General features: G+C 46.8%; 1 protein-coding gene across 1 annotated transcript; it reads left to right on the top strand.

Moving 5' to 3' along the window:
* The first annotated feature begins 12,782 nt into the window (after nt 1-12,782).
* Nucleotides 12,783-25,007, top strand: TSEN15 (tRNA splicing endonuclease subunit 15). The gene is made up of 4 exons (XM_059822228.1): nt 12,783-12,828; nt 13,679-13,760; nt 15,009-15,144; nt 24,571-25,007. Exons 1-4 carry the CDS (start codon nt 12,811-12,813, stop codon nt 24,773-24,775), a joined length of 441 nt encoding a protein of 146 aa, XP_059678211.1. The 5' UTR covers nt 12,783-12,810; the 3' UTR covers nt 24,776-25,007.
* The last annotated feature ends 1,354 nt before the right edge of the window (nt 25,008-26,361 follow it).

The following is a 26,361-nucleotide window of genomic DNA, read 5'->3' as shown; positions in this document are numbered from 1 at the left end:
GAAACCAATCATTTCTATGTTTAAAAACTGGATTCAGGCACTGAATGAAGCAAGTTGTGCAGTTCCATTAATTTAAAAAAAAAAAGTCCTTTTTTCTTTGCTGATGAGCCTATTAGCAGTGCCACGTACCTGTCTGAAGGAACTGGGCATTTTGGCTGAAGAGGGACAAAAAAATCCACCTTGTAGAGAACACTAAATTTTTTTATTCCTATCTTTCTTTAGCCTGAAATTTTGAGGCATGTGGGCCCCATTTAGCTGTAATCCACCCTTGGCAATGAGCATCATCAATGTACATTATGCTTCACTAAAATAAAGGAAATGAGATGCACAGAAATATATTGAAATGATATGAAGTCTAAGACAGCATCTCACAGGAAGGAAATTCCAGGTTCCAACAGACAGCACCCTGCATCATCTCGGTCCTCTCTCTACCCTGTAGCCCATATGGTCTTTCAGGGAGTCCCCCGGGACCAAAGAATGACAGCGAGCGCTGGCGATGAGCAGTTCCCAATGTTCTGCACACCATGTGTATCACAGACCTATCTTTAGAGAATCCTGACCCGGTACGTGAAGACTTTCATTCCCAGGGGACTCAGATAAACAGTTGCAGGTGGTGTGATACTTTACATAAAAGATCAAAAATGCCCTTCGAGCTATAGCTCAGCGTACACCCTGACAGGCAATGGGGCCAGCTGCCCTGCTGTCCCCTCTCTGGTCCCTCAAGCGAGAACTCCTTGTTCTCCTCTCCGAAAGCAGACCCACGCCATACCTCCCAGGAGCCAACCGTTCCCCAGCCGTGCTCAGACACCTGGGGGGTCTTCTTCAGGAGTCTGACTAGCAGCGATCGGGCAGCCTTCTGAAAAGACGACATGCTCAATTTAGCAGAAAGAACATGCGAAAGAGAAAGCTCTTGGAACCACAGGCTTCGTGTAAGTTTTGTCTTTACCCCAAAGGTCTGCCACCCTGCTAGACTCACCCTCAGCTGATACGAATTTCCAAGACACTCCTTGCCAGTCACTACCTCCCTGGAACAGGTTGCCCAGATATTGTGGAGTCTCCATCGCTGGAGATATTAAAAACTTGAACTGAAATGCCACTGGGCAGCCTTCATCCGAGCCTGCTATGAGCTGGCGTTGGCACTAGACAATCTTCAGAGGTGCCTTCCAGCCTTAACCGTTCTAGATTAGCCATGCATTAGTCCCAGGACACTCCAGTTGGAGAAGCACTGCGGAAGGGAAGAGGCTTTTGTCCCTGTAATACGAGGGTGACAGCAGGAATTGGGCAGGCTTCCCCTGGACCAGATCTAACTGAACCCTGCTTCCAGATTCACCAGAAGTTAAGGAGCTGAAATAGCTTGTATGCCAGGAACCTACAAGTGAAATTGCCTTTTTTTTTTTTTTTTAAGGGATGAATAAATTCCAGCACTTTACAGCTAACATTGGTTGCAGCTGGTCCTCTGACACACTCCCACAGCTGCCTCCTGCTTCCCCCACACTCGAACAGGCTTCAGAAGACATGACCATACACAACCTTGACAGTCTGCAGCCTTGACTGGATGAGGAATGCCGGCCCCGGGGCGACAGGCACATCAGGGATGAAGTGGGATCTTGCCCTGGGCAGGAATGAACTACATGACTCTGGGGTCTTTTCACCCTGATTTTGTACATATTTAAGAAAAAAATATCTTGAAAACTAGTTCTCCTTGACCTTTGAAAGCATCTGAAGGCTCATAGCAAACAACAACCTCCAATACCGAACTCTGTCCCACTGTTTCTTTGCCACAACATATTATTTTATCGGCATCTAGCCTCTCAACACCACACCTGCATTACAAGGCACCAGGTAGACAATTACACAAGTGACAGGCGAATGGATAACGGGGTAGATGTGTCTCAAAACATGGTTGCCAGAAGACAACAGCCACAATAAATGGCTGCATTTTCAGAGATATGTAGCATGGAGGATTCAGGACCGCCCCCCCCAAAAAAAATAAACCAAGCACACACAATGTATTATGTTCACTAGTCTCACAGAATTCCTACACATTTCAAGACTTCATTTTTCCGGTATAATCTCTTCACCTCTGGAGGGCTACTTATTCATTTTATGAAAGACCCCAATATTCACATTCATGTCTAGTAGAGCCTAATATTAAATGTGGGACAAGATGCTCTTTAATGACATCAAAAAGGCATCAGACTCTGGCAATTTGTGAGCACAGTAGGAAAAATAAACTACTGCTACCCAGCAAATTGCCATCACACAGCTGATGCTTCTTTTAACATTTCTCTGCAGAACTGCAAAGTTTTTAGCTGAAGAGTAGTTTAAGTCTTGCTGTGCAGACCTCAGTGAGGCACAGCAGTAATTTTCGGCTTCCCTTCAAATGTTTCTACTGAACAATTTCATGATGTCATTTGCTTAAGTTTGCCAAGACAGACCCAAAGGACACACAAAAAAAAAGTTATTGTGGATATTGGGATGGGATCATTTCTTTAGCCTTCCCTGGTTTTCCATTTCCTATGTAAACTTACCACACTTTAGCATAAAAGTGACCTCAGTAAGAAAGAGGAATCAAGAAATGTCAGTTATGAACACTATCTCTGGTCTTAATAAAATCAAGAATCTTGTGTAGGTTACTTAACCTTTCTTCCCCAATTTCCCCAGCTAGAAAATGGAAGTATTTTACTCCCATTCTTTCTTTTGATGTAGTCATCTAAATGCAAGTTCTTTGGAAGAAAGACTATGCAGCACCTTGCACAACAGGATCGTCACCTTCATCATAACTCCAAGGCTGCGCAGGTCCCATCTCACTCGGAGCCCCACTTACTCTATGACTATGTTATTAAAGCTACATAATAAATAAATTTAAAATATCTACAAATATGAATAGGAAACTAAATCCCACAAGTTTAAACGACAAGCCAAATGAAAAGTCTATTTAATCTCTAAAACTTCAGCCTTAATATTGTCATGCCCAAGTCCTAGCGCTGGTGAGCAAATTTTAAATAGATGCAAAACACCAGTGGACAGAAGCAACAGAGACAAAGCCAGCAGACTGGAACGTCAGCATTCCTAAGTGATTAATACTGACCACAAAGATTAAAGTGACCTTGTTGCACAAATGGAAACAAGGACAGAAAACACAGCGCATTTGAAAGCCAACGCTTCCCAGTGAGTAATAATACCCATTAAAGTTTCAAGTGATCCCTGCATCTTAGCGGAAATCGTCCTCTACGGAGACTTTTTCACATTTCAAAAGTAAACTGTTGAAGAATAAGCAAGTGCTCAGATAGAGTATCACCAGCTAGTTCTAGACTAATAATATATAATTATGAAAGTTAATTATTATACTGATCTTATCAGCTTCTAGTTTCAGCTCCAACTAGGTCTTTTAAGTTGAAACCCTTCACTCACTGGAGCCAGTGTTAGAGTATATCCGCTGATCTCTCCGCTGGGATTTATTCCAGCTCTCCACCAATCTCACCTACTGTTCATGTTCTCATTTCTGAAATATAAGCATACTCTAATCTGCAAAGCAGGCACAGATTCTCAAGCACAAAAGAACCTAATTATTGCTTCCAAGCACCAACTCACTTATAGAGGCACTTAATCCCCAGGTTAGTAAAAGATGAGACACAGATGGCCCACAACGATGAGCTAGCAGGTATTTAAAGATGGAATTACAGACAACTTTCCCTTGCTATACCCTCATTTAATCCGAGGGTAAGGAAAGTGTAAGCCAGCATGATAAACTGCTGAATACAGATGCTTTTAACTTTGCCCACTACAGCCGAGATGAACCTGTTTGACAAACCAACACTCCTTACCTATAATTGAATGGATCTCAAATAAACAGAGTCAGCATTGCTAATGTTCAAAACAAGAAAAACAACCCCAAACCCCCCAAAAGAGGGTTGGGGCATGCCGACTACGTAACTTCTGGCTCGTTTTCATCCAAGACAAAGAAGAACATTTTTCCCTGCCTTTGCGGTTCTCTAACACCGACACAAACAATGCATTAAGCCTTCCTAACGTTCCCAAGTTTCCCAACTCAGCTAGGCTGGGTTCGCAGCGTAGCGTCACTGACACAGCCCTGAGAAAAGCTCAGCTCACCCCAGTAAACACGCCAAGCGCAGCCACGCAAGGAGTGGATTAGAAGAACACTCCCTAGCTAAAAAAAATAGATTGACTTGGGTCCAACAGCCGTGTTTTCTTAAGGCACTCCACTGTTGCTGGGCTCTAGCCTGTTTCTCACGCTGTTAGGTATTTTTGAGCCAAACGCTAGCTAGGCTTTCCACAAGCACCGGAGGGGAGGGCTGGGACCCCTTCCTCCTTCGCAAGAAGGGACAGCTGTCATCTCCAGCATTACCCTTCCACGGCTACACAAGGACCAGCCGGAAAAGCAGAGAGGGAAGCCGGGTTCTGCTGCTAAGGTGGGAAGTCTTTGCTGTTCCCACCTCAGTGGCCAGCACCAAAGGCTGACGGACAGGTTTCCTATGGCCAAGTCTATCCCAGCAATCTACGGAGGGCCAGGACAAAGACCTGAGCTCTGTTTCACAGAAATCCCCACCGTTAAGTCATTAGTACAATCCTGAGATGATCTGGCCTGTGCCCACCAGTGGTCTTCGAGACCGGGGTTAACACAGGCCAGGGACCATCCCCAGGAGGCAGTTTGGATGCAGCTTCCTGATCCTTGAAGGGAGAAAGGAAAGAAGTATTTAACTGAAAGGCCACGGGTCACACCGTGCCAGCTGGCCTCAGACCAAACAGCCTGCTCAATTCATTAGGACGCAAGTAGCCAGCAAGTCCTTCCGAGGTTGCTCACAACCACAGAAGCCCACGAAGTCAGAATTACGAGCAAAGGGAAGAAGCGAGTACAAGACCGCCCAGCGTACATCTTTTGCTCAGTATCCCGCTAACAAAGATCGAGACTGACATAAGCCACGAACAGAAAATTCGGTGTCTGCTTCAAACTCATTTATTGTCTCTTAACCTATCTTTACTGTCACTCATAAAACTTCCACCCTAGTAATCTGTCAAGGAATCCACTGTTGAATTTAAGCCCTCGAGCAATATAGAGAGCATACGGAAGTTTAAGAGATGATGTATGTTTTTAATTTTCACTCTCAAGACCTCCATTTGGGCATTTTAAAACGCTGACTTACTCAAGAAATTCCAAAGTATAGTATAAGTGGCAATGAAGGAACGCAGCTCTTTGACAACCACCACTTCACTGCTCCTCACACCAAATTAATGCGATGGCAGAGGGATGCAGGTAAACCCTGGAATTCATCTGTTGAAAGGACTCTGTCAAGCCCATCCGAAATGCGAGACCCTGCCAGAAATGGATTGTATTGCTTCATTGGTTCTCAAGAGACTTGATAGATACTGCCTGTGAGCCTCCTCTCGGTGGGTACTTTGCGTCCTGAGCTTTTTCAGAGCTGGGGATGTTCAAGTCTTATCGGGGAGCTGAAGTGAACAGGACTGAACCTCTCCAAGGAATCGCTGCCACCCTACGGATACTGCCCGCTCTCTCTCTGGCAACTCAGAGCATCTACAGTACTTCCTTTTCAGTTGCCACGACATTTTAGTCATTCTCATTTTATAAAGCTTGACATTTTCAACAGCAGATTTTCCTGTTTAACCATGCCTTGTGTCTGTGCACAATCCTCTTAAAAATGGAGTGGTATTCTTATAAGAACCTTAGCATATTTTATCTTACACTGTTATTTCATTAACAATCCCCCACAAATACTTCCACACAATACTGCAGAGACCTTAAGTAAAGGAAGGATAATGCAAGCGATATACTAAAGAAGTTGTAGAGCCAACAAACGCTCTGCAGGACTTAATAAAAAGCCCCAAATTTATTTTGCACTTCTACAGTGAGAGGCATTTCAGGATCCACCCTGCTTCGGCGACCAGGTCTGTGCTTACAACTCCCACCACGTTTTATGAACACCAAGCTTAGCTGAATCACAGTCTATATGTAGGGTCTGATAATATCCACTCTGACACACATCTGCTAAGATGAAATCCAAACCAGCAAAATTCCTACCGATACAAATGAAAGCAAAGTCAGGGAGCTACACGCAGATGAGCCTGGCATTCACCCACTGCCATACACCAGCTTGTAATTCCACAGCTGCATTTGTGTGGCACGCCACATTCGGGCTGATATCAAGATCTGGTTTGTGCACCCTAAATTCAAAAGGGAAAAAAAAAAAAAGCGGGGGGAAGACACGCAGTGATTGTACCAGCCACTGATTTTCTGCAAAGACCCGCAGAGGACTTGAAGAGAAGTAACAGCCACGTTTGCGAAGCACGCACAGAAGTATCTAACGCTTAATGACACTTCAGCATCAGCGATGCGAGTGGGGCAGGGGTCCTCCCCATGTCCCTTCAAAGTAAAACTTGATTGACTTTTTAAGTTAACGGGAATCTCCCCACTGACTTAGTGAACTTTGGATCAGGCCCTATACCACCGGTTCTTATTTTACAGGATTACCACACTTAAAAAGAAAGTATGTTTTGGATCCGTCCAAGCAATTCCTCTTCCTCCCAACGTTTATGTCAGGTTGAGAGGGAAAGATAAGGTGGGTTGGTTTTTTTTTCTCACCCTTATAAATAAAGGCAGATTGACTAGTTCCCAAATTGGTCTAATTCCTCCATCCCGACACACATTTGATTGCCACAGCTGCCCCCATGCTGTGATTTCTGAATACATCTTTGAAGGCACCGGGCGGACTACAGCCTTACAACAATGCTCCTTTTCAGTGCCCCCCGGCCCCGCCAGACCCTCACATCTCCCCACAAAGCCCCGTATTTACCAGCCGGGGGGTGAAACACCACTCCCCCCCCCCCGGCTCTCCGCACCGACCCACGAGTTCTTCGTGTCCGTGGATTTGGACGCATGCTGAGGCGGTGAATGTTCCCCGGCTACAAGCCAGCTTCGCTGGAAACACCTCACCTCCCAGCCCAGCGCCTACCGCCGCGGCAAAGCCCTCCCGCTCCTCCGGCTGCCGCGGACACCCTGTGCCGCGGACCGGCGGGTGGCGGGGCCGCCCCCCGGGGGACCCCGCGGCCGAGCTCCCTCCCGGCGTGCCGAACGCCGGCCCTTCGGCTCCCACGGTGGGGAGCTGCGCTCTCGGTTCGCTGCCGCTCTCCCCCCCCGCCACGGCTTGGCCGGGCGGAGGTGCCCGAGCCGCGGCTACCTGCGCCGCCCGGGGAGGCTGGGCGGCCCGCCGCCGCCGGCGGAGAGCGAGAGGGGCGGCCGGCGGCGCGGAGACACCCCCTTTCCCCCTCCCCGGGCTGTCAGCGCCCCCCAAAAGCCCCTCGCCCCGCCAGGCACACGCGGGGGGAAGCCAGGGGCTGGGGCAGCCGGGGCTGCGCTGGCAGCGCGGGGCGGAGGGGCCGCACGCTCCCACCGGCGAGGCCACAGCCCCCGCGCCGGGCTCCCGGCCCGCCCGGCATCGTCCCTTACCAGAGGGCGATCCTGCTCTTGGGGTAGCGCAGCCTCTCGATGCAGCCGAGGAAGTGGGGCAGCGTGTGCTCCGCGTTGCGGGCGATGATGGCCAGGAGCACGGTGGGCTTCTGCAGAGCCGACTCGGGCAGGGGCTGGGGCTCGGGGCTCAGCGGCGGCGGTGGCGGCGGCTCCGGGGGCAGGCTGGCCCGGCAGCCGCCCAGCAGCAGGAGGAGGAGGAGGAGAGGGGGGGGACGGGGGGCGCGGGGCCCGGCGCACGCAGCCATGATGGGCGCGGGGCGGCCGCGGGGAGCCGCGCCGGCAGTGCGGGGCGGCCGCTGCAGCGCGCCCGGCGCCGCGGAGCGCGGAAGGAGGAGCGCCGCCGCCTGCCCGCCCGGCCCAGCGCCCCCAAAGCCGGCCTTTGCGGGCAGCGCGCCTGCCGCACCCCCTCCGGCACGGCACGGCACGGCCCGGCCCGGCACGGCCCTCCCCTCAGCAAGCTGCCGGGTGAGGGCGCGACCCCGCCCTGGCCGCCGCGGAGCGCTGGGGCGGCGCGGGTGGAGTGACCCAGGTGGGATCGCCTCGTCCCCCGGCTGGCCCCACTTAGCGCAGACCCTGCGCACCTGCGGGAGGTGGGACGCGGTAAAAGCAGGAGTTGCAAACCACACATTTATCAACCGAGTGTGGGGTTGAAAGAGCCCCTTGGCAGCGCCCGTTATAGCCTACCCAACAAGTGCCGCGCCGACACGGAGATCTCGTAGTTTGCTGCTTGTGCGAAAGTCATAGAATCATAGAATGGTTTGGGTTGGAAGGGACCTTAAAGATCATCTAGTTCCACCCCCCTGCCACGGGCAGGGACACCTTCCACTAGACCAGGTTGCTCAAAGCCCCATCCAACCTGGTTTTGAACTCTTCCAGGGCTGGGGCACCCACAGCTTCTCTGGGCGACCCGTGCCAGCGCCTCACGACCCTCATGGTGAAGAATTTCTTCCTAATACCTGATCTAAATCTACCCTCTTTCAGCTTAAAGCCATGACCCCTTGTCCTATCACTACGTGCCCTCCTAAAAAGTCCCTCTCCAGCTTTCTCATAGGCCCCTTGCAGGAGCTGGAAGGCTGCTCTAAGGTCTCCCCTCATCCTCATCTCGCCCTCATCCTTCCCACCCATTAGGGAATGAAGGTTACTTTGCGCTTGTATCTCAAAAAGCGTTTTGCAAACACCCCCGGGCTGCCCGAGGCAGCCTCACACAGAGCGCCCGTCCCAGGCTGCAGCAGGGATGCGCAGAGTGCAGTCGCCCCAGCTGGAACGTGGCTGGAAGATGAAGATATTCCCTGTATTTCATTGACTCACCCGCCACAGAAACGTTCCCATCAATGGCCCGATGACAGTTTAACAACAAAATAAATAAAACACGTTACAGCAATTAAAATTAGTGGGTCATGATCTTAACAGGGGCATAGTAATCACAGCTCTCTTAGACGTTAATAGGATTTGGGCGTTTTAAACCCTTTTCAAGATGGAATCTCTAATTAACGCTAAGGGCCCCATCACGGAGTATCTGTTTTTTACTGTGGGTAGGGAGTTCCTCCAATTTGAACAGATCCACTCTAAGCAGGCAGCACTGTTGCCTGTGTGCTTGCACGACTCAAATAGGAGGAAACATTTAGCAACCGAATAATTGTTTAGAAATCACCCATAATCTCGTTATGAATTGTTTGCATATATATACACACACACAGAGTTCATGTCTGCAGTGTTCTTTGTTTACAGAACATAACTTATCACCCACACCAAATTATGTTGTCTCAGTTTCCTGATCAGATGACTCCCCCAAAAACTAACATAAAAAGGAACATCCTAGGAAAACAGTGAACTTCAACAAAGAATCTCCGGAGGTCGAATCATCTGCACTAAAATTGGAGAAGCTTCTGCAATTTGTAAGCATCTTCCTGAACAATTAACGAAAATATATTCCCCCTGTTTGCCCTTCACACGACACCTTTATAATTGTCCTCCTAGAATGATACGTTAATGAGGCTTTTCTTTCATGGTTAGCTTGCCACATGTTGCTTTTCTGCTTGGATTCATTAAGCAAATAGAAGGAGCAGCTTTGTAGTCTGTATGAAGTGATTAGGGTTTTGCAGGAGCCAGCCGGATCCGCACGCACATAACGCCGCTGTCGTCCACAGGACTGCTCGCGTTTGGAGGATGGGGACTACTGCTACTCAACTACGCTTGATGGGATCCACTGGATCTTCAAGCAGGGACACAATCCCGTTTTTAGGAGGCTACGCGGCAGCTTCAGGAGAAACAGGCACCTCCTGGCACTCCTCTTTGCCGTGCCTCCTCTGCGGATGCAGGTGCAGCAACACCCGCTGCCTACCAAGCGCTCCCTTTGTCGCGTGAGGGAACGCGGGGTCAGCCTTCCCCCATAACCCGGAGCCAGCGGGGCCGAGTCAGCGCAGGATCAGAGCCAAGCAGAGATTAGTTCCCCCCCTCGAAACAAAGGAAGACCCGGGAGGCAGAGACTGCAAGCCATGGCTTTGTCCTACATGCAACCCAAAGCATAAAGGTGCGACCCAGTTAGGCGTCACTGCAGTCAGCACGTTTGCAGAGGGTTGAGTGTGCTTTTTAGCCTGTGCAGCTCTTGGTGTCTTCAGTGAAATCTAAAGTGCTTTCAGCTCTTTTCAGGCTACTCCCTTCTTTCTGTTTTTTGAACAGCATCGGAACCGTAAGAATTTGCTGGGAGCAAATGCAACGCCTCCAGCAGCATCCCACAAATAGTAATTTTCTCTTCAAAATTACTTTCCCCGCGCTGACACAACTCACTTTGCTGGCTGCCTCATATCGCTACACAAAAGAAAAAGTCTGTCCTTACCCTGGAAAGAGGACAGTAGCTGCCTGAAACATGAGATGTTTCTTCATGCGTAAGAGAAAGGAGTCAACTCAGCTTAATTTCTTACTCCCGGCCACACAGCATGGTGAAAGTTTGGAAAGTTCAGGTCAACAGTTACCCTTACAATTCATGGCATTCTTACATCTATGCATGCATATATCTTTATATGCATATACACAGAAATCTGTATACGCTTTTGACTTCTTTATCAATGGCCAAAATTATATCTTGTATTTTTTTAAGCCAAGACCCAATCCTGCTGTGACAGGACAATTAACCACCCTGTGGTGAAATATTCTAGCTTTGAGGAAGAAACAGCTTTTTGCAGAACGTAAGTCCCACAGAAATAGATTTAGGCCATTTGTTTCAGCCTCTTCTAAATACCCACACCGAACAAGGACAGTCCAGCTGAGAGAACTGTCTCTGGCAGTGGCATTCTCCCTCGGTTTGGCAGGTAACAAATTTTCTCAGACATCTTTCTTCTAATTCAGACTTGTTTCCCACGCAGTAGAAAACAGAGGATCCATTCTTCTGATAAAGCATATCATATACACGGACCTACAAGAATCTACAGACAAGTCTACTTCCTTTCATTTCCTTCTTCACCTCTGAGGACTCAAACCCACCCAATTCTTTTGCCAGCAGCCAAGTGAGCTACTGTCGCCAACTCTTCCACGGAAGTCTCAGAGACTGGATTCTTTTTTTCCTTTTAATTTATTTTGTGCCCAGGGAATTGAAGTGCTGACTAAACCGATGCTTTTTGAACAGGCCAACGTCCTCAAAATTGCTTGAATAAGATTGGCCCCAAGATGACGTCCTGTGGCGACAAACCACACACCAATTTATGTACTCCTTACATATAGATTAATTTTCACTGATGCTTTATTATATCACAATCATTAAGCCTATAAATGAGATGTTTATTTTTCACTAGGCCCTGCATCAACCTGATCATCTCGAGATGACACTCAGCATTTCCTCCAGCCAGTGTAGCTGTTTGGCAGGTTCCAACCTCAGCCAGATTTTTCTTGGTGTACCCTGATGGAGAACAAGCACAGCGTACAAACAAGGGCTTTGCAGTCTCTCATCTGATGTTACGATATGCTCCGTGTATCTGTTAAAAACAGCACGCAGCTTTTTTTTTTTTGCGCGCGGACACCAGCCTGAAGCTATTCAAACTCCTGTAAGAGACAGGCCTGACTTCATTTAAGCCAGTGTTTGAAATTTATGAAAAGAGGTGCCAAGACAGATGGAGCTGGTAAGCCAGACCTGGGACGCTTTGCATGAGCCAAACCGTACTCGCTCTAGAAGTCAGAGATATTTCTAAGTAAAGCACTCCAAGATGCTTTTAATAACAATACCTTGAATCTAAATCTCTTAACCTGCCTATAAAAGCTTTGGACACCAGACATTAATAACATGTTCTTTGCTTTTGTTTCTGTTTTACTCTTCTCCCTTCATACTTTCTCTCCAGGCATTTCTCTCTCTGCCCGGGGGGACTTTCACTCAGATGAGGTTTTGTTAGGTTCGTCTGCAGTTTATTCTCCTCACGATTACTTTCCCCTCGAGGTTAAAATCTTCCATCTTTGGCACAGACACGCTCCAGCGACGGGGACATGGCCGCCCTCCCCTCGCCCGTTTCCCCCGCTCCCCAGGCCTCCCTCCCACCGCCGGGCCCACCTTTCCCGGGAAGGCCTCGCCGGCCGCTCCGCCGGTGGGGATGGCGAAGGCAGCGGGCCCAGGGGCTGCTCGAGGGACCTACGGACAGTCCTTCGGTCTCTTGTGTGGCACCTGTGAGCGGTGAAGACAAAAATCAAGCGTGGAGGTGCTCTACCTGTGACGTGAAGCATTTCTGAAGCGCTCCCCGCCTCCCAGAGAAAATATTCTAAACCCGAACAGGCTGGAATTTGTGCCTGGGTTACAAACCCTGCCTTCTTCCCCTAAAACTCCTCTCCTCCAAGCTCCACATCCCTCTCATGGCCTCCCCTCTCCTCCCAGGTCCCCACACCGGAGAGGGCAGCGTCTGGCCCTGCTTTCTGGGCTGCCACCTCCTCCTCCTGCCGCTTGAGGTAGTTATTTGAAACCCCCCAGCCTCCTTGCGAAATAAGACCTGGCAATGAGAAAAATGGGCTGCAGAAGGACCCGCTGTGACGGGGGATGTATCATCCCGGCCGTCAATAGGGTTTAACGCAGCGCTTCTGACCGCGTAACAGAGCCCCGGCGCGGGGTGGGGGGAACGGGGTGGAGGCGGAACGGGAGCGGCGCCGCAGTTGCCGGGGAGCGCTGGGCCGCGTGGCGCCGCCCGGAGCGAAGCCGCGTTACACCGGGGAGCGCATGGAGCCGGCGGCCGGCCCGGCGGAGGGGGGCAGCGGCCCGGCGGGGGGGCCCCTCCGCGGGCGGGCGGGAGGCGGGGGGCCAAGGGGGCTGGGCGGGGGGGGCTGGCGGCAACTGGATGGCGACTCACCCCACGGTAGGCCTGTGCGCGGGGCTCCGCGGCCCGTCGTTGCCCGGGCGCTGAGGGGCGGCGGGGGGGGGGGCCACCGTTCGGGCCGGCCCCGCTGAGGCGGAGGGCCCTCAGTCACTCGGGGCGGGGGGTGTCCCGCTTTCCCGCCCGTGCCCGCCGCCCGGCCCCTGACAGGGTTCCCCCCACCATGGCTTTGAGGAGCGTCTCGGGGCGGGGGCGCGCGTAGGTAGTCACGGGCACCCCGAGGCCGAGGGGACGGGGAAGGGGGTCCGGTGTCCCCCCCCGCCCCGAGAAGGGGTGCTGGAGGAGGAGATTTTAATATAACCTGTTTCGGTATGTCGGGCCTGTTGAGGGGGCTCTTCTCCCCGCCCGTGGGGGGGGGGCGGGGGGGGTGTTGGGGAATGCCGCTTCTCGTAGGGGAGGAGGTTGTAAATGCTGAAATCGCAGCGGGAAAACACAAGTGTCTTCAGCTTTGACTCCATCTTAATCTTTAGTATACTGAAAACATGGAGGTATTTAATTTGGCCGTCGTCTTATGTTGATGTACTGCAGCAAAAATAGGTAAAATTCATCGCCCTTCTCCACAAAGCTAGATCTGTTCCAGAAATAGTTGCGATTCCTCATTTATTTGTTCATTTGGCTTGCTTTCTTAAGCGCCAAAATAAGGGGAATGTGGGGAAAAAAGAGCTCTTAAGATATGGTCAGAAAACGAGTCCTGTTTTTTAATTGCCTCTTAGTCCTTAAAACTGGTTTCAGACTTCAGTGGCTTAGATAGCCATACAGATTCGGGGTTTGGTCCGTGTATTCTTGATATAACTTCTGCTTTCCTTGACCAACGCTACTTTTTGGGTTTCAGTTCACAGAAATGATGTCTCTTGATATATCTGACAGCGCTCAAATCTATGCTGCGTTTGTGGTGTACCTGGACCTCTTAGAAGGTAACTCAATGAAGTGACTGGCTAGACATCTCAACAAATGTATTCGCCTTTAGGTACTATTAAAGTTTGTACGCTAGCAGGACCTTTCCTACAAAAGTCCCTGGCGTTCTGTTTGAAAATTAATGCGGTGGGGGGTACCTAAGAAACGCGTTGTATTTTGGCACTGAAGATTTCTATCCCATGCCTACCTGGAGCCTTTACGAAGATTAGGGCCCATTTTGTCCAGCAGTTACAGGTGCAAGCGTTCCAGGGCAAAGACATCCAGCCTGGAAAAAAAAAGCAAAAAGGGATTAGAGGAAGGAGAAGGGACATAGAAAGGTGAAGTTACAAGTTCAGTGGTTGTGCTGGGAATAGAGTCCTGATTTGTAGATTAGTGTCAAAGTTACTAAATCACAGTGTTTCACTAACGTTACCATTTAGCAAATGGCTGATGTGTGCTGGCCTGATTAGGACGCTGTTTTCTGGAAAGGGCAAGGGTTCCTATAGGAAAAAAGATAATTTGGAAGTCTGGTGGCAATAATTATGACAAATGCAGTGTAGTTTTCTGGTGTCGTGTAAGAGTGGAGCAGAATTATGTGATGTATAAAGTTTTGCCTGCGATTCTCCCAAGCTGGCTTTATTGAAAAGAGACTGTGCATAGGCAGGCAGCCAGCCTAATAAAAATACTTCAGTTTCTCTTGGAGGCTGGTAGGTCTCAAGGTCAGGGAGGGGAGGGATTTTTAGAGGCCAGAAAGCACTGTGTCTGTTATTGTTACACCTCTGAAGAAAATGCCTTAATAGGCTTTAAGAGAAGGCTCCTGTAGTTCTGCAGCGAAAACTTTTAGCCTTATCCCTTCAAGCAGAAGGGAAGAACTGTGTATCATCAGTAATCATGCTTGTAGCACCTGCTCCTTCACACTGATAAAGTTCAAATTTGGATTACAGTTTTCTGCTGCGGATGACAAAGATGTGTTTTGTCTTCTTTCTGCCTTTTTGAAACAAAGCTTTGTCAGACAGATCCCTGTTCACCATCAATCAGTGGAGTCAGCAGACTAGTAATGCTCCCGTAGGTTTCTTTAACAGGATTGTTCCTCAGAAGGGGAACTTGATAGTTGGATGGCGTAGTTGTCTCTCATGGGAAATCTCCTGTGAGGAGAGGGAGGGAAAACAGAACCTAAGATGTTAACTTAAATACCAAATTTGATATTTGAATGATTAAAACTTGTGTTTTGTGTTCTGTTCCTTCTCATCGATGATGAACCTTCCCAGGGAGAAACTGGCATGAAGTGAAGCATGTCGGAGTAGCAGAACTGCAACTCGTATGTTTACACGCACGTCAAAGAGAACAGGACAGTCTCCAAGTGATGGTGCCGGTACCTGTGCACATATCGTTAAGCCATGAGAGGTGAGGATGTGGTCAGTGTTTGGCTCACGTCACCAATAAGGTCAAATGAAGAACAGATATATTTAACAGGCTGCTGATGACTTGGTCAAGAGGGGAAAGGGGAGGAAACAAAGGAGTATCAGAGGGAAGCAATATCTCAGCCTGTGAGCAGAGTTATTTTGGGTGCTGCAAACATACATGCAAAGTTGAGATTTCTTTACTTTTCTAAGCTGCATCAGTCTCTGCTTCTCCCTCCCTGAAAGTGGTATGCCTTTGATGTCAGCTTCCCACAGCAACGGACTCCTTCTGCTGATAAACACTTCATATTGTTTAGAAGTTGCATATCCTCTAGGAAATAACAATGGATATCAAAGTATGTGTTTGAGAGACAAGGTTAGAATACAAGACCTTCACAGCTTATGTTTTGAACATTCTTGTGCTGCTTTTTTGTAGTCTGGGAAATCTAGCAATACTTTTTGTGTCACTGGGCTTTAAAGTACCTAAGAGGAAAGAAATCCTCTCAGACCTGTCTAAGAATAAACTATTTTTTTATTGTTGAATCTATGGATAAGCCTGGTGTATTTGGTTTGGTTTGCTTTTTGTTTTGAAAGTATAATTTGGCTACTTTCAACTAGAAATTCCTCTAACTTATCCGGAGTTTAATGTGTAACTGTCCCTTGAACTGTGATTTTGATTTACTTTCCTTACACATGCAAGACTAAGTAATCCTCAAGCGGAGGACAACACAGCTATGACTTTGTGATATTACAGATATTTGCAGCCTAGAGAAGTTCCGCTTCAGTAATTTTACAGTATGTTGTAACTGGCCCTTAGAGCAGCCTCAAACACACGATATGATTTACTCTCTGATAATGGCCGCCTTCTCTTGCTGGTGTTTGCCATTTTTTTCTGTGATGTCTCTGAACACCTGAACTATTTCAGCTGCATCATATCGTAGTCCATTGTTCCATTTTTTTTCTCTTCCTACTCTTGCTAGGAGCATGTGCTCAGGGCTGGCTTTACAGGTCTTTGCTGTTTCCTTTTGCTCTGTTGGCAGCAGCCTGACAGTAGTAGGTAGCTAATGAGTTGCACTTAGCAGACGTGTGTGCGCTCTAGGAATGATGTTTTAGACATGCTAGGTTTTTGCTTTATTTTAGGTTTTAGAAGTGACAGATCGGTCTCTTGCAACCAGACTTCCATCTTAATTCTGCTGTGTTTTTCCAAGGGAGTATCTTCAGAAACTATTCATTTGTGAGGGGGAAGAAAATGACTTTTAGATACTGATGGATTTCAGTGATACCTACATGCTGAAAAAAAAATCTTATATTTGCAAATACAGGTCAATCACTCTTGGTCTCACAGAGAAATACGGTGTCATCTCCACAACAGAAGAAAGCTGCTGAGAGGTCTTGCAGAATGAAATGTTGAGTGTCATTCAGCCTCTCTGCAAGAAGCAGATCACTGTGTGTGGTGAAAGGGACACATTGCTATTCACAGTTCAAACTGGATTTTAGGTGGGAAAAGAAGGCGGCAAACTAGGATTTGGGATCTTTGAGAAATTACGCCTACGTGCTGAGTTGTGCTTGTTTAATGTAGTAGGTTTCCACCTAGGTTGGAAACTTTGATTCCTGGCGTTGGCTCAATGCCAGGAAGTATGTTCTAATTGGCTTTTAATGACAGTGAGATATTGCACTGTGTATATGTCCTATCTTTTATACTGTTTCATTGGGGCTTTTCATTTGGAGCCTCTAAACTTGTTTGTACTGTGGTGATACTGTTTGCTCTGCTTCTGGCACCAGTGTGGATGGAATCCATTACTGGAAGGATGTGTGTTAGAGAGGCAAAGAGTGAATGCATCACATTGATTAAAAGTACAGTTTGTGACTAGGTTTTGCTACAGAGCAACTACATAGAACGTATTGTCACTAAAATGAGCTGAGTATCGGCCTGTAATGCCGGGTGAGCCCATTAAAGCCTGGATGTGCTCGTTGTCAGGCAGGAAGATAGTATACGCACATGTGCATATGCATGCTTGGCATTTCATTAGCAGGTCATCACTGATCAGAGGGGCCTGGTCTGTCTTCGTAGAGAAAGGACAGCATCAACTCCTCGGCTCCTTGGCTGGAACAGTACGCAAAAACCAGGGGGTATAGAGAATAACTGTAGCTCAAAATTACGTAGCGTAGAGGGAGGCCATTAAAAAGGCATCCTACAGAAGGAGTTGGAAACAGTATTACAGTACTACTGCCTCTTTGTTCTGACAGTGATGAATATTTTGTTGTTGTGATTGTGGATAGCAGGAGGCTTGTTAGGTATCTGATATCTTTAATGGTATTTTCTCACTTGACTTACCAAGCTATAGGTAGACAGGAAAGCTTTTGTACTTAGCTACTTTGTCGTTTTTTTCAAAGCAATGCTTTGGGGTTTTGTATTACCAGCTAAAGATAAAGGAAGAGGTATGCATACAAGTGAATGCAGGTCACTTAATGTTGAAGGTAAGCCATTGGAAGGGGTTGGGAAGGTGAAAATGTTCTGTCCTAATTGCTGAGACTGGAAATGTGCTAACTGCAGAAGCAGCTAGCAAATGGCAGCATTCATGGGCAGCATTTCCTTGCTTAAGCACTAAGGCCTGGGTAGGGACTGCAGGGGTGGTTTTCCTCTAAAAGGCACTTCAGCCAGGCTCTGACTTCCCAGGTGTCTCATGAAGACTGCAGCTTGGCTGACACTCAGAGGAGTGTGTCCTTAAAAGGCCGTAGTAAAGTTGCTGTGGAAATTACCAACAAGACACCTAAGCAAATGATAAATACGAGTGCCCTGAAAAAAAAAATAATCCACTCAATATTTTTTAGCCTATTATAAGATTTCATCACATCCAGTTTATGCATGACGGTTAACTGCTTAAGGCAAAAGCTGTTCCGCTTACTAAGCATGCTGTCCACTTCTACAAACAGTTTGATGGAAGCTGATCATCCTGCCCTGCCAATGTAAGGCTGCAAAGTAACTCACTGAATCGCAAAATTACAGGGTCTGGAGCAAAGTGACCACCAATGCAAACGGTAGTCTCGTGCAATCTGAGAAGTGGCTTCCTGCTGTGCATGCATGCTCTTAAAATGAAGACTGCTGAATCTTCTGTGAGTGAAGACCTGGAGAATAAGATGCAACTTATGTCTGTCTTTGACCACTCTCTCAACCACACAGAGCTGGCTGAGGTTTGGAGAACCTTGTGTTCGTACACCTTTGAATTTAGCAGAATTTCCAGAATTGTGGCTCCCCAAGGGGGATGAAGCAGTTAAGTACGGGCAGTCCTGCTTCAAAGCTGTCAGAAATGACTTGCATAAACCAAGCTCAGCAAGCGTAGGAGAGCTCACAGTGTTGACAGCTGGATTTTCTAGACAGCGTTGAAAGCCTTGATCCTTCCAAGGACCAGGGAGTTAGATGCCTGATCTAATGGAATTACGCGCTGTCTGTCCTAGACAAATAACATTGTCTAAGCAAAATGTTACTAATAAACTGTCAGATTAAATGATATGTCACTGCCCTGTTTGTTTTTTGTACGCAAGTGCTGGAAATGAAGGATGAAGTCAGTTGCATGAGGTTATAGAGACTGCAAAGTTTGTTTTAGGCTAAGAGAGAAAGGGTTATTTTGTTAAAATGGTAAAGTAATTTTGGAAATAATACATAAATGTTTCATTTTAAAGCTGATAAGCATCCATAGAAGCAAGTCTGAGGACTGGAAGCGATTTATTCTCTTCTAAATCTGTAGTTTGTGAAATAGATCTTCCTCTAATCCGAAGTGGTTTTGCTTGTGAGAAGCACTGTTATTTTAAAAGCACTGGAAGTGTGACATGCTCCTTATTGTGCATCTTCTTCGCAGTTTTGTCAGTAGCTCTTCTGCTATAAGCATTATTTGAGCTTACTCATACAGTAAATCTCACATTGAAAGTGTAATTAATGGCTTCTAAATGCAAACTCTTTATTAATAGTTGAAAAGTGATTGATGTGGCTCATACAGCTGAGTTGGTTTTGCAGTACTATGAGTGAACGTCCTATAGTCGGTGTATCTTGTAGCACTTTGCTGAATTCTGATTCTTCCCTTTTGCATGATTTGTCTTGTTTTTTTTTTTTCAACTTCCATGGAAAAAAGGACTTTATATTCCTTGGGGTTTCAATTCCTTCTCCTGACTAGTGAGGCATGTGGTGTTTTCTTTAGGTGTTAGGGGTTTTTTTTCCTCATTACAAAAACATGAGTTTCTTCTAGCATCCCATGTTCCTGTAGTTTGGAAACAAATCCCAAGAAATGGTGGTGTCCCTTTACACCTCCCACCACCACCATGTGCTTCTTCCCATATATTTCAAGGCACTAAGTTAATGTTGCTGCCTGCCCAGCAGCTAGGTCTGGAGCAGCGTTCCTGAGGGTGAGCCACGCTGCGCTGTTTTTGTAGTGCTGGCTAAATTCAAGATATTGTGCTTTACGGGAGGTTTCCTCTGCTTTGGTTCTCTTGTCCCGGGGTCTGTCTGAACAAGTCGGGTACAATGGCGAACGCCACTGCACGGAATTACGATCTCTGCAGCGGTACAGAGACCAACTTGTGTTGACTCTCCAGCCCTGCCTTGCATGGAGGGGAGGGAGCTGTTTGGGCTGGCCAAGCCTGCAATTAATTATTCATCCAAGTATAAAGGACAGATTGAAAGCCTTTGGCTTTTATGGTAGGCAAGGCAGTAGTTCCATTTCAGCTCAATGGAGCACTATGCAACCTCCATAAAACTACTCTGAGCTTTCAGTGTTTCCGCTGCTTCTTAGAGGTACTTGCGTGGGATACATCACTGAAATACTCTTTTGTTCATCACAAAACTTTCCGCTCATGTTATCTTGCCTTTATGATTCCGTTCTTTTTTAGTTTTTGGACAGTCAATTAAAACCTCAAGCTACAGTTGCCTGAAGTTCACCAGTCGTATATCTGTTTCTTTTTCTGGAGCGAAAAGGGCCATGTTATTTTGTTGGGAGCAGGTCATTAGGAAAGACAGTACAGATTTCTGATGTGTGTTGAAGGCCTACCTAGTACGGAAGTATTTTGTTAATAAAAAAATAAGATGGGGGAAAGATAGAAAATTCCCCTCTCTTATTTGGATGGATTTGTATGGATTTCTTCGTTTTGTTGTTGGGTTTTGTTTTGTTTTTAAGCTATTGATTGCAACAGTAATAGAAGACCAGGTGAGTTCACTGTTGCCATTTAGTTTGAATGCAGCAGTAAAGGCAGATGCAAAAAGACCTTCATAGTGCTGTTACCTTAGCTGCCGTGGTCCTTGCATGATGTTAAGTAAGTTAAACCTGCTCTTATGACTAATTCTCTGGTAGAAAAAGAGCAAATCCTACTGACTGTAGTTTGTAGGTATCTAGAAAGCCTTTTCTAATGCCCTTTTTCTCATGCAAAGGGCTTCAGAAATTCCAGCTCTTACTTTTGTATAACAGTGTCTCCTTCACATGTTTGAGATTAAATCCTTTTCATTTCCAGCAATGTGAGGTGAATGTGAGGTTGCTTCCTAGGTGGAAACTGGGGGCTTCATCCTGCTTGCGTTTGGCTCGGTGGGAGCAGGTCCTAGCTGGCAGCAAACATCCAGATACCATCAGTTTTTAAAGATGGGTTTTCAAGCTATTCTGAAAACTTTGGACTGTATTAACTGTTTCTCAGCTGCACCTTTTCTCATGTTAAGTCTCTACATTCTGCTTAAAACTTCATGTCTAGCCAGTGGAATGGGCATACCTGAATGCCTGTTGAAAAGGAGGAACCAGGTAGAGCCAGTCCATGCCAACTGCTTCACAGCACAGCTTCTGTGGGGTTCACGCTGTTGGAGCATGGCCTGTAAAGGCTGGGGAACCAAAACCAGAGTCACTGTGGACCCCTTGGTGTCAGTGGGAACAATGTTTGCAGAATGTGTCCTAACACAGTTGTGACTCATGAGGAAAAGGCTTATCGAGGTTATCGAGGCTGTTGGTGGAGTATGCCAAAGTACTGGATGTATTGAATTCCCCTGAGGCTTCTTCACTTTCAGAAACATTAGATCTACTTTTACTTAAGCAAAAGCTGTCTTTTATAACTGACATCATTTATATGGTGTAGCAGACATACTCGTCATTAAGGAGCTTATCTGTAACCATTACCTTAGTAAATGAAGTCAGCTAGCTCTGTTGGGGGGAGGTGTTAACATACCGGCTTCTTGTTTAGGACTTCATTTTAGTCACTGAATGCAGCTGTTGTGTGAGATGGGCAGCCTAGAGGGCTGTATCTCTTGAAATAAAGGCCTCTTGCCTTGTTTAGCAGGTCAAACATGCATTCCTTTGAATTTCAGAAGGCCAAGAACACTTCTTGCATTTTTTGTTCGTAGACAGTGTTAGATATATCAAAAGGATTAAAAAAACCTGTACCTTTGCTGCAATATTTCATCTTTCCATTCGTGGCAGGTAGCAAGTGCAGTGAAATCGGCACAAACGCAGATGTCCCCTGACTCCTTTGAGATGTCCGCTGCTGCAGAGAAACTTTGTGAACATTCTGGATGCAGAAGCTAACAGTGATGCCTCCAGGGGAGGAGAGGAAACGCAGGCATCTGATACAGACTTCCTGAATTCCGAAGCTTATTCTTTTAAAAGATACCCTCCCACTCATCTGCAGATGTGCTGCATTTCATTATGGCTAGTTGTGGTATGCATGCTCTTGTTTTGGGGCTGCCTGTGTTGAGAAAAGGGGGAAGCGGAGAATCTTGCATTTGCAGTTGTAATTCTTTACAGCGATAGAGGCCGATTCTCCATGTGCAGTGGAAAGCGTTGGGCTCTATGGACAGCAGTGGTAGCAGATTATCCTGAGGCAATGGCATGTCTTTGTGCTCTTTACGTAAAGCCTGAAACTTAGTCTCCTGAAAAGTAAGTCGGGGATGCGAAGAAATCCCATGCATCTGTTGTCAGGACCTGGCCACTTTTCTGATCATGGCGCATCTTCTAAGCCTAAGTGCTAAATGGGGGGAAATAAAGGTTCAGATGCCTGTGCTTGACAGTATAAGAAGAAATTAAGTGATGGCAAATCTAGATCTCGGGCCTCACTGTTGCATCCATTCCCCTAGTAAAGTAGGAAGAGAAATGGTGACAGATACTAACAGAAACATGAAGGAGCTTCTGCCCTGGCTGACAGGTGAATACAGGCCACTGCCTGAGTCTGCTTCCAGATATGGGACTGTCCACACTCAACACAAGTTTGGTTTCTTTGGGTCCCAAAATATCTCTCCCAGGTAGCTGTGGCCTTGTATTTGGCTTTTTATTATTATTTCTATTTCACGTTCTGAGGAGAAAGAGAGAGATTAATATCCACAGCTTCATAAAAGCCATGGACAGTTCTTTCCTAACTGGGTCTCTGCCAGTAGCCTGGCCTCACCATTGACAACTTACTATTAGCTCCCTCCAGACGTGAACTACCGAGGTGCCACAAGTGGAGTCTTCTCCATGTGTGTGTGGCACATCTGGAATCCTTTCCCAGGCCCTCGTTACCTGCCGGAGCTATGGCAAGACATTGTGGTGCTGGAGGTACCCCTAAAAGGGGGCTGGAAATGGTGACAAGAGCAGAAGGTGCCCAGCATCAGCACAGAGGTACAGCAATGATGTGCTGAATGTTCAACATTCAGTTCCTTTGTCCTTGCTTACTGCAGTCCTGGTGCCCGCTTGTACACCTGCGATTCACCCGGTCCTTACTGGTGCAACTCCAGCAGACGCATGACCCCTCTCGCTAGGTAGTGCTTTCACTGGAAGACCTTGCCATATTTGAGGCATTGCTCATAGTGGGATGCATTTCTTGTTGCAGAGCACCTCCATCCATGAATTGCCTACAGCTTTGGAAGGCAGGCTTGTGTTTACGCTCTTGTTAATACCTACGGCGCAGCTAGTGTTCCCACAGCAAGGCCCAGAGCCTGAGGCACCTGCCAAGTAAATGTTCAGACAAAGCAGTGCCAAGGTGGCAGGGAGCATAGAAGTTAATGTCACGTTGCTTGAAGTATGAGTCTTTTGCAGGTGTCTCTCTTCTGCCAGTGGCCGATACAGTATCTTTGCTTATTTGTTCTCTTGTTACGAAATGTGCTGATGGTAGGAGGACCAGAATATGGCTTTTCACGGCCTTAGTATCTCTGTTGCATGAAATTACTAACTATATTGTATTGCCTTGCCTTGCATTATATACGGGCCAGTAGTGAAAGCAAAAGAAAAGGCACTACTGAATTTAGCCAAGTTGAATTATGAACAGTTCAGAACACAGATGGATACTTAAGAGGGTCACAGGCTTAATAGCATAGGCTTTCCAGGCTGCTGCTTATTCTCTGCCGCTTTCCATTTGGCTTTTATTAAGGGATCAAAGAGGTTTGGAAGGAAGATGATGATTAAAGTTTGAAAGCTGATGCATTTAGAAAGAACCTTATTTTCAGCTACAGTGCCCAGCTTCAGAAATGCATGTTTTCTGGCGAATGAGATCTCAGGGGCACATGAAGCGAGGGGTGATTTTTCCCACTGCATAGCTGACCTCTCCCCAGAGCGTAACCTGTCCTGGCAATCCCAGATAAGCCCTGTTGAACCCGAGCTTTAGGTGAAGGAGAAAGCTCCCTGGGGAAGTGCTTGCTATGGGGAGTGTTCCTGTTCTGCCCCTGGGCACTGCGCTCCTTCAGTACTTGCTCCCCAGTCAGAACAGTAATACAAGGACTCCAGGAATCAGTGTTGTCCTCAGCTCTGAACTGAAAAGCAACTGGCATGTTATTCTTAAAATAAGCCGAACAGGAAAAATTGCATAACTTTGTCTTGAATTTTTAAGGAAGACTTTATTTATGCTGACTGACTTGAAGAAGAACATTAGTCTTGTGGCTTCTAGTCTAGACGGGGAGGTAGAGAAACCTGGCTTCGGTTCCTGGGCCTTCCACAGTCTGGCAGAGAACTGTAGGACAGAGACTGGAAGACTTACCTCTACAAATGGAACAAGGCTTAATTATTTTGTTCTCTAATTGAGCACGGTGTGTTATTCAATTAGATAGTGGGGGGTTTTGTATGTTTGTTGGTTTTTTTTTTTTAAATCTAATGAAAACAAGGCCTTTCAAGATTGCCATGCTATGATTGTGGTAGTTGAAGGATAGTTGAGGCATGTGCACAGTAGTACACCTAAGCAAAGCTTAGAAGCATGTGTTGAGCCATTTCCAGCAGAGATGTATGTAACTAAGTGTATTTTTATAAGATTCTTTGTTATTTGATTTTGTTGCTTGATTATACAACTTTGGATTTTTATTAGAACAGTTATTATACTTTCTTTAGTGAAGACAAATTTGCAGCATAAAACCAGGCTGAATAAAAATAGCAGCGGTGCGCTTTTACCTTTGTGCCATCGTTAGGTAGTTGTGGACTCCTTTCTAATCGATTGTTTCCTCTTCTAGGATAAGAGAAATCATGAAGAAAGCATCTCTCCCACAAGACGATCCCGACACCCCGCTGTCAGTTACCTTGGCCATAGTTGAGTCGGATTCCACAGTAGTCTATTATAAAATGACTGATGGCTTTGTAATACCAGATCCTCCTGACGATACTGAAGATGTGGACAATAAACAGTGGAGAAAGAAAAGAAAGAAGCTTTTCAAATGATTAAGACAAACAGACTTTTCTTGAACTACTGTCCTCAAACCTAAACAAATCCAGGAGCTTATGTATGTAAATAAGTAGTGTGCTAAAGTCTGTCTTCTGCATAGCAAGCATCTGCTCAGGGAGAATGGAGGCTTGTGCAGCTGCACTGCAATGAAATTCTGTTTAAAGTATGAAATGGGTCACGCTTTTGAGACAGATTGCTCCTGACTAATAAATATACTTGTGAGATGTTTCCAAGGCTAGTTTCTTCTTTATATCTGTTCAGGTACATAACAGAATAAACACATCCTTACCCGTATTGTAAATATTGGTTAAAGGTAAATCTTAAGGATTTCTGGCAGGAGTACTGATACTAAGTTAAGGGCTTTGTAGTTTACAGAGTGTCTTTGTCTTAACACTGTCAGAAGCGCTCGTGCTACCTCCCAGGTTACACTTCTGAACACTTACCTTCTTCCCCCTGCTTTTGGAGAAGAGACTTTTCCACAGAAATACCTTATTTTAAACTTTTCTCTGCAGAGGGAAAACTGACTGTAGCAATGCCAGAGGCTATTAGAACAAAGCGTAGACTAGTAAAGAGGGGTCTCTGGATCTGCCTGAAGAACCTATGAGCAGAGGCCAGCCCTTCACGTGGAGGTAGGTTATGACTGCATCCGCTACACGTGGAAGTGTTGACCCAGGGTAGTGTTACCTACGTAGCTGAACGCACACCGTGCCACAGGTCACCATCCAGAAACGCCACCAGGCTCTTGCTCCATATTCAGTGTGGGACGACTGTCTAAGGACTGAAGGTACCTTCCGTTCACATCCCAGTGTGATGAAGCTGTCTAAATGGTGACCTGCCCTCTCCTTGTGTTTCCTGTCTGAAATAGCTTCAACATGCTTTCAGTGTTTAAAGCTCTCTGAAGAGGAGCATGAAAATGGGGTATGTTTTTATCTGTCACCAAAGTGTGTCACCTTCTGTGCTATGAGTGGACACTAGCTGTTACCTGCTTCATTCAGCAAGGAGGTTTCTAAACCTGTTGTAGTTTCTAGGATTTAATTTTTTTTTTTTTTTTTTTTTTATGTAGCTTCTGCTAGTTAAACTGGCTGCCCGAGAGGTGCTTCAGCTAGGAGTAAGTTAAGAGGAAAAAAACTGACTTTCAGTTTCTCTTACGGGAATTTTCCATGTCTTTCGCATAGAAATCTTCTTCAGGTTAAACTTAGAGTTTCTTGGAAACCAAATAGCATCCCAGAAGCAGCTTCTTGAGTACAAAAATGTCCGTATGACATTTGCGTGGCCAAGGACCACACATTCAAAATTTGAAGCACAAGAGCTCTTTTTTTTGCATGGATATAAGAATGGGAGAGAATCCAAAAAACCAAGCTGGAAATGAAAGACCATTGAAGCCTTACTATCCCTATGACTAGAGTGGATCTTTTTATGGTTGCGGAGTTTGAACCTAGTTTGGCCAAATACACGGGGAGGCAGAATGATCTAGCAGGGAGAGCCCAGGGCGGGAAGGCCCCCGCACCCTGTGTGACATCAGGCGTTGCGTTTGGGTGCTGATCCCGCAAGTGTTTTGCAGGCGCCTAGTCTGGGCAAGGGA

Source organism: Gavia stellata, chromosome 10 (genome assembly GCF_030936135.1).
Source record: "Gavia stellata isolate bGavSte3 chromosome 10, bGavSte3.hap2, whole genome shotgun sequence".
Lineage (NCBI taxonomy): Eukaryota > Metazoa > Chordata > Aves > Gaviiformes > Gaviidae > Gavia > Gavia stellata.
Note: the sequence above shows the minus strand (reverse complement) of the source record. Positions and strands in the feature narration are given on the sequence as shown.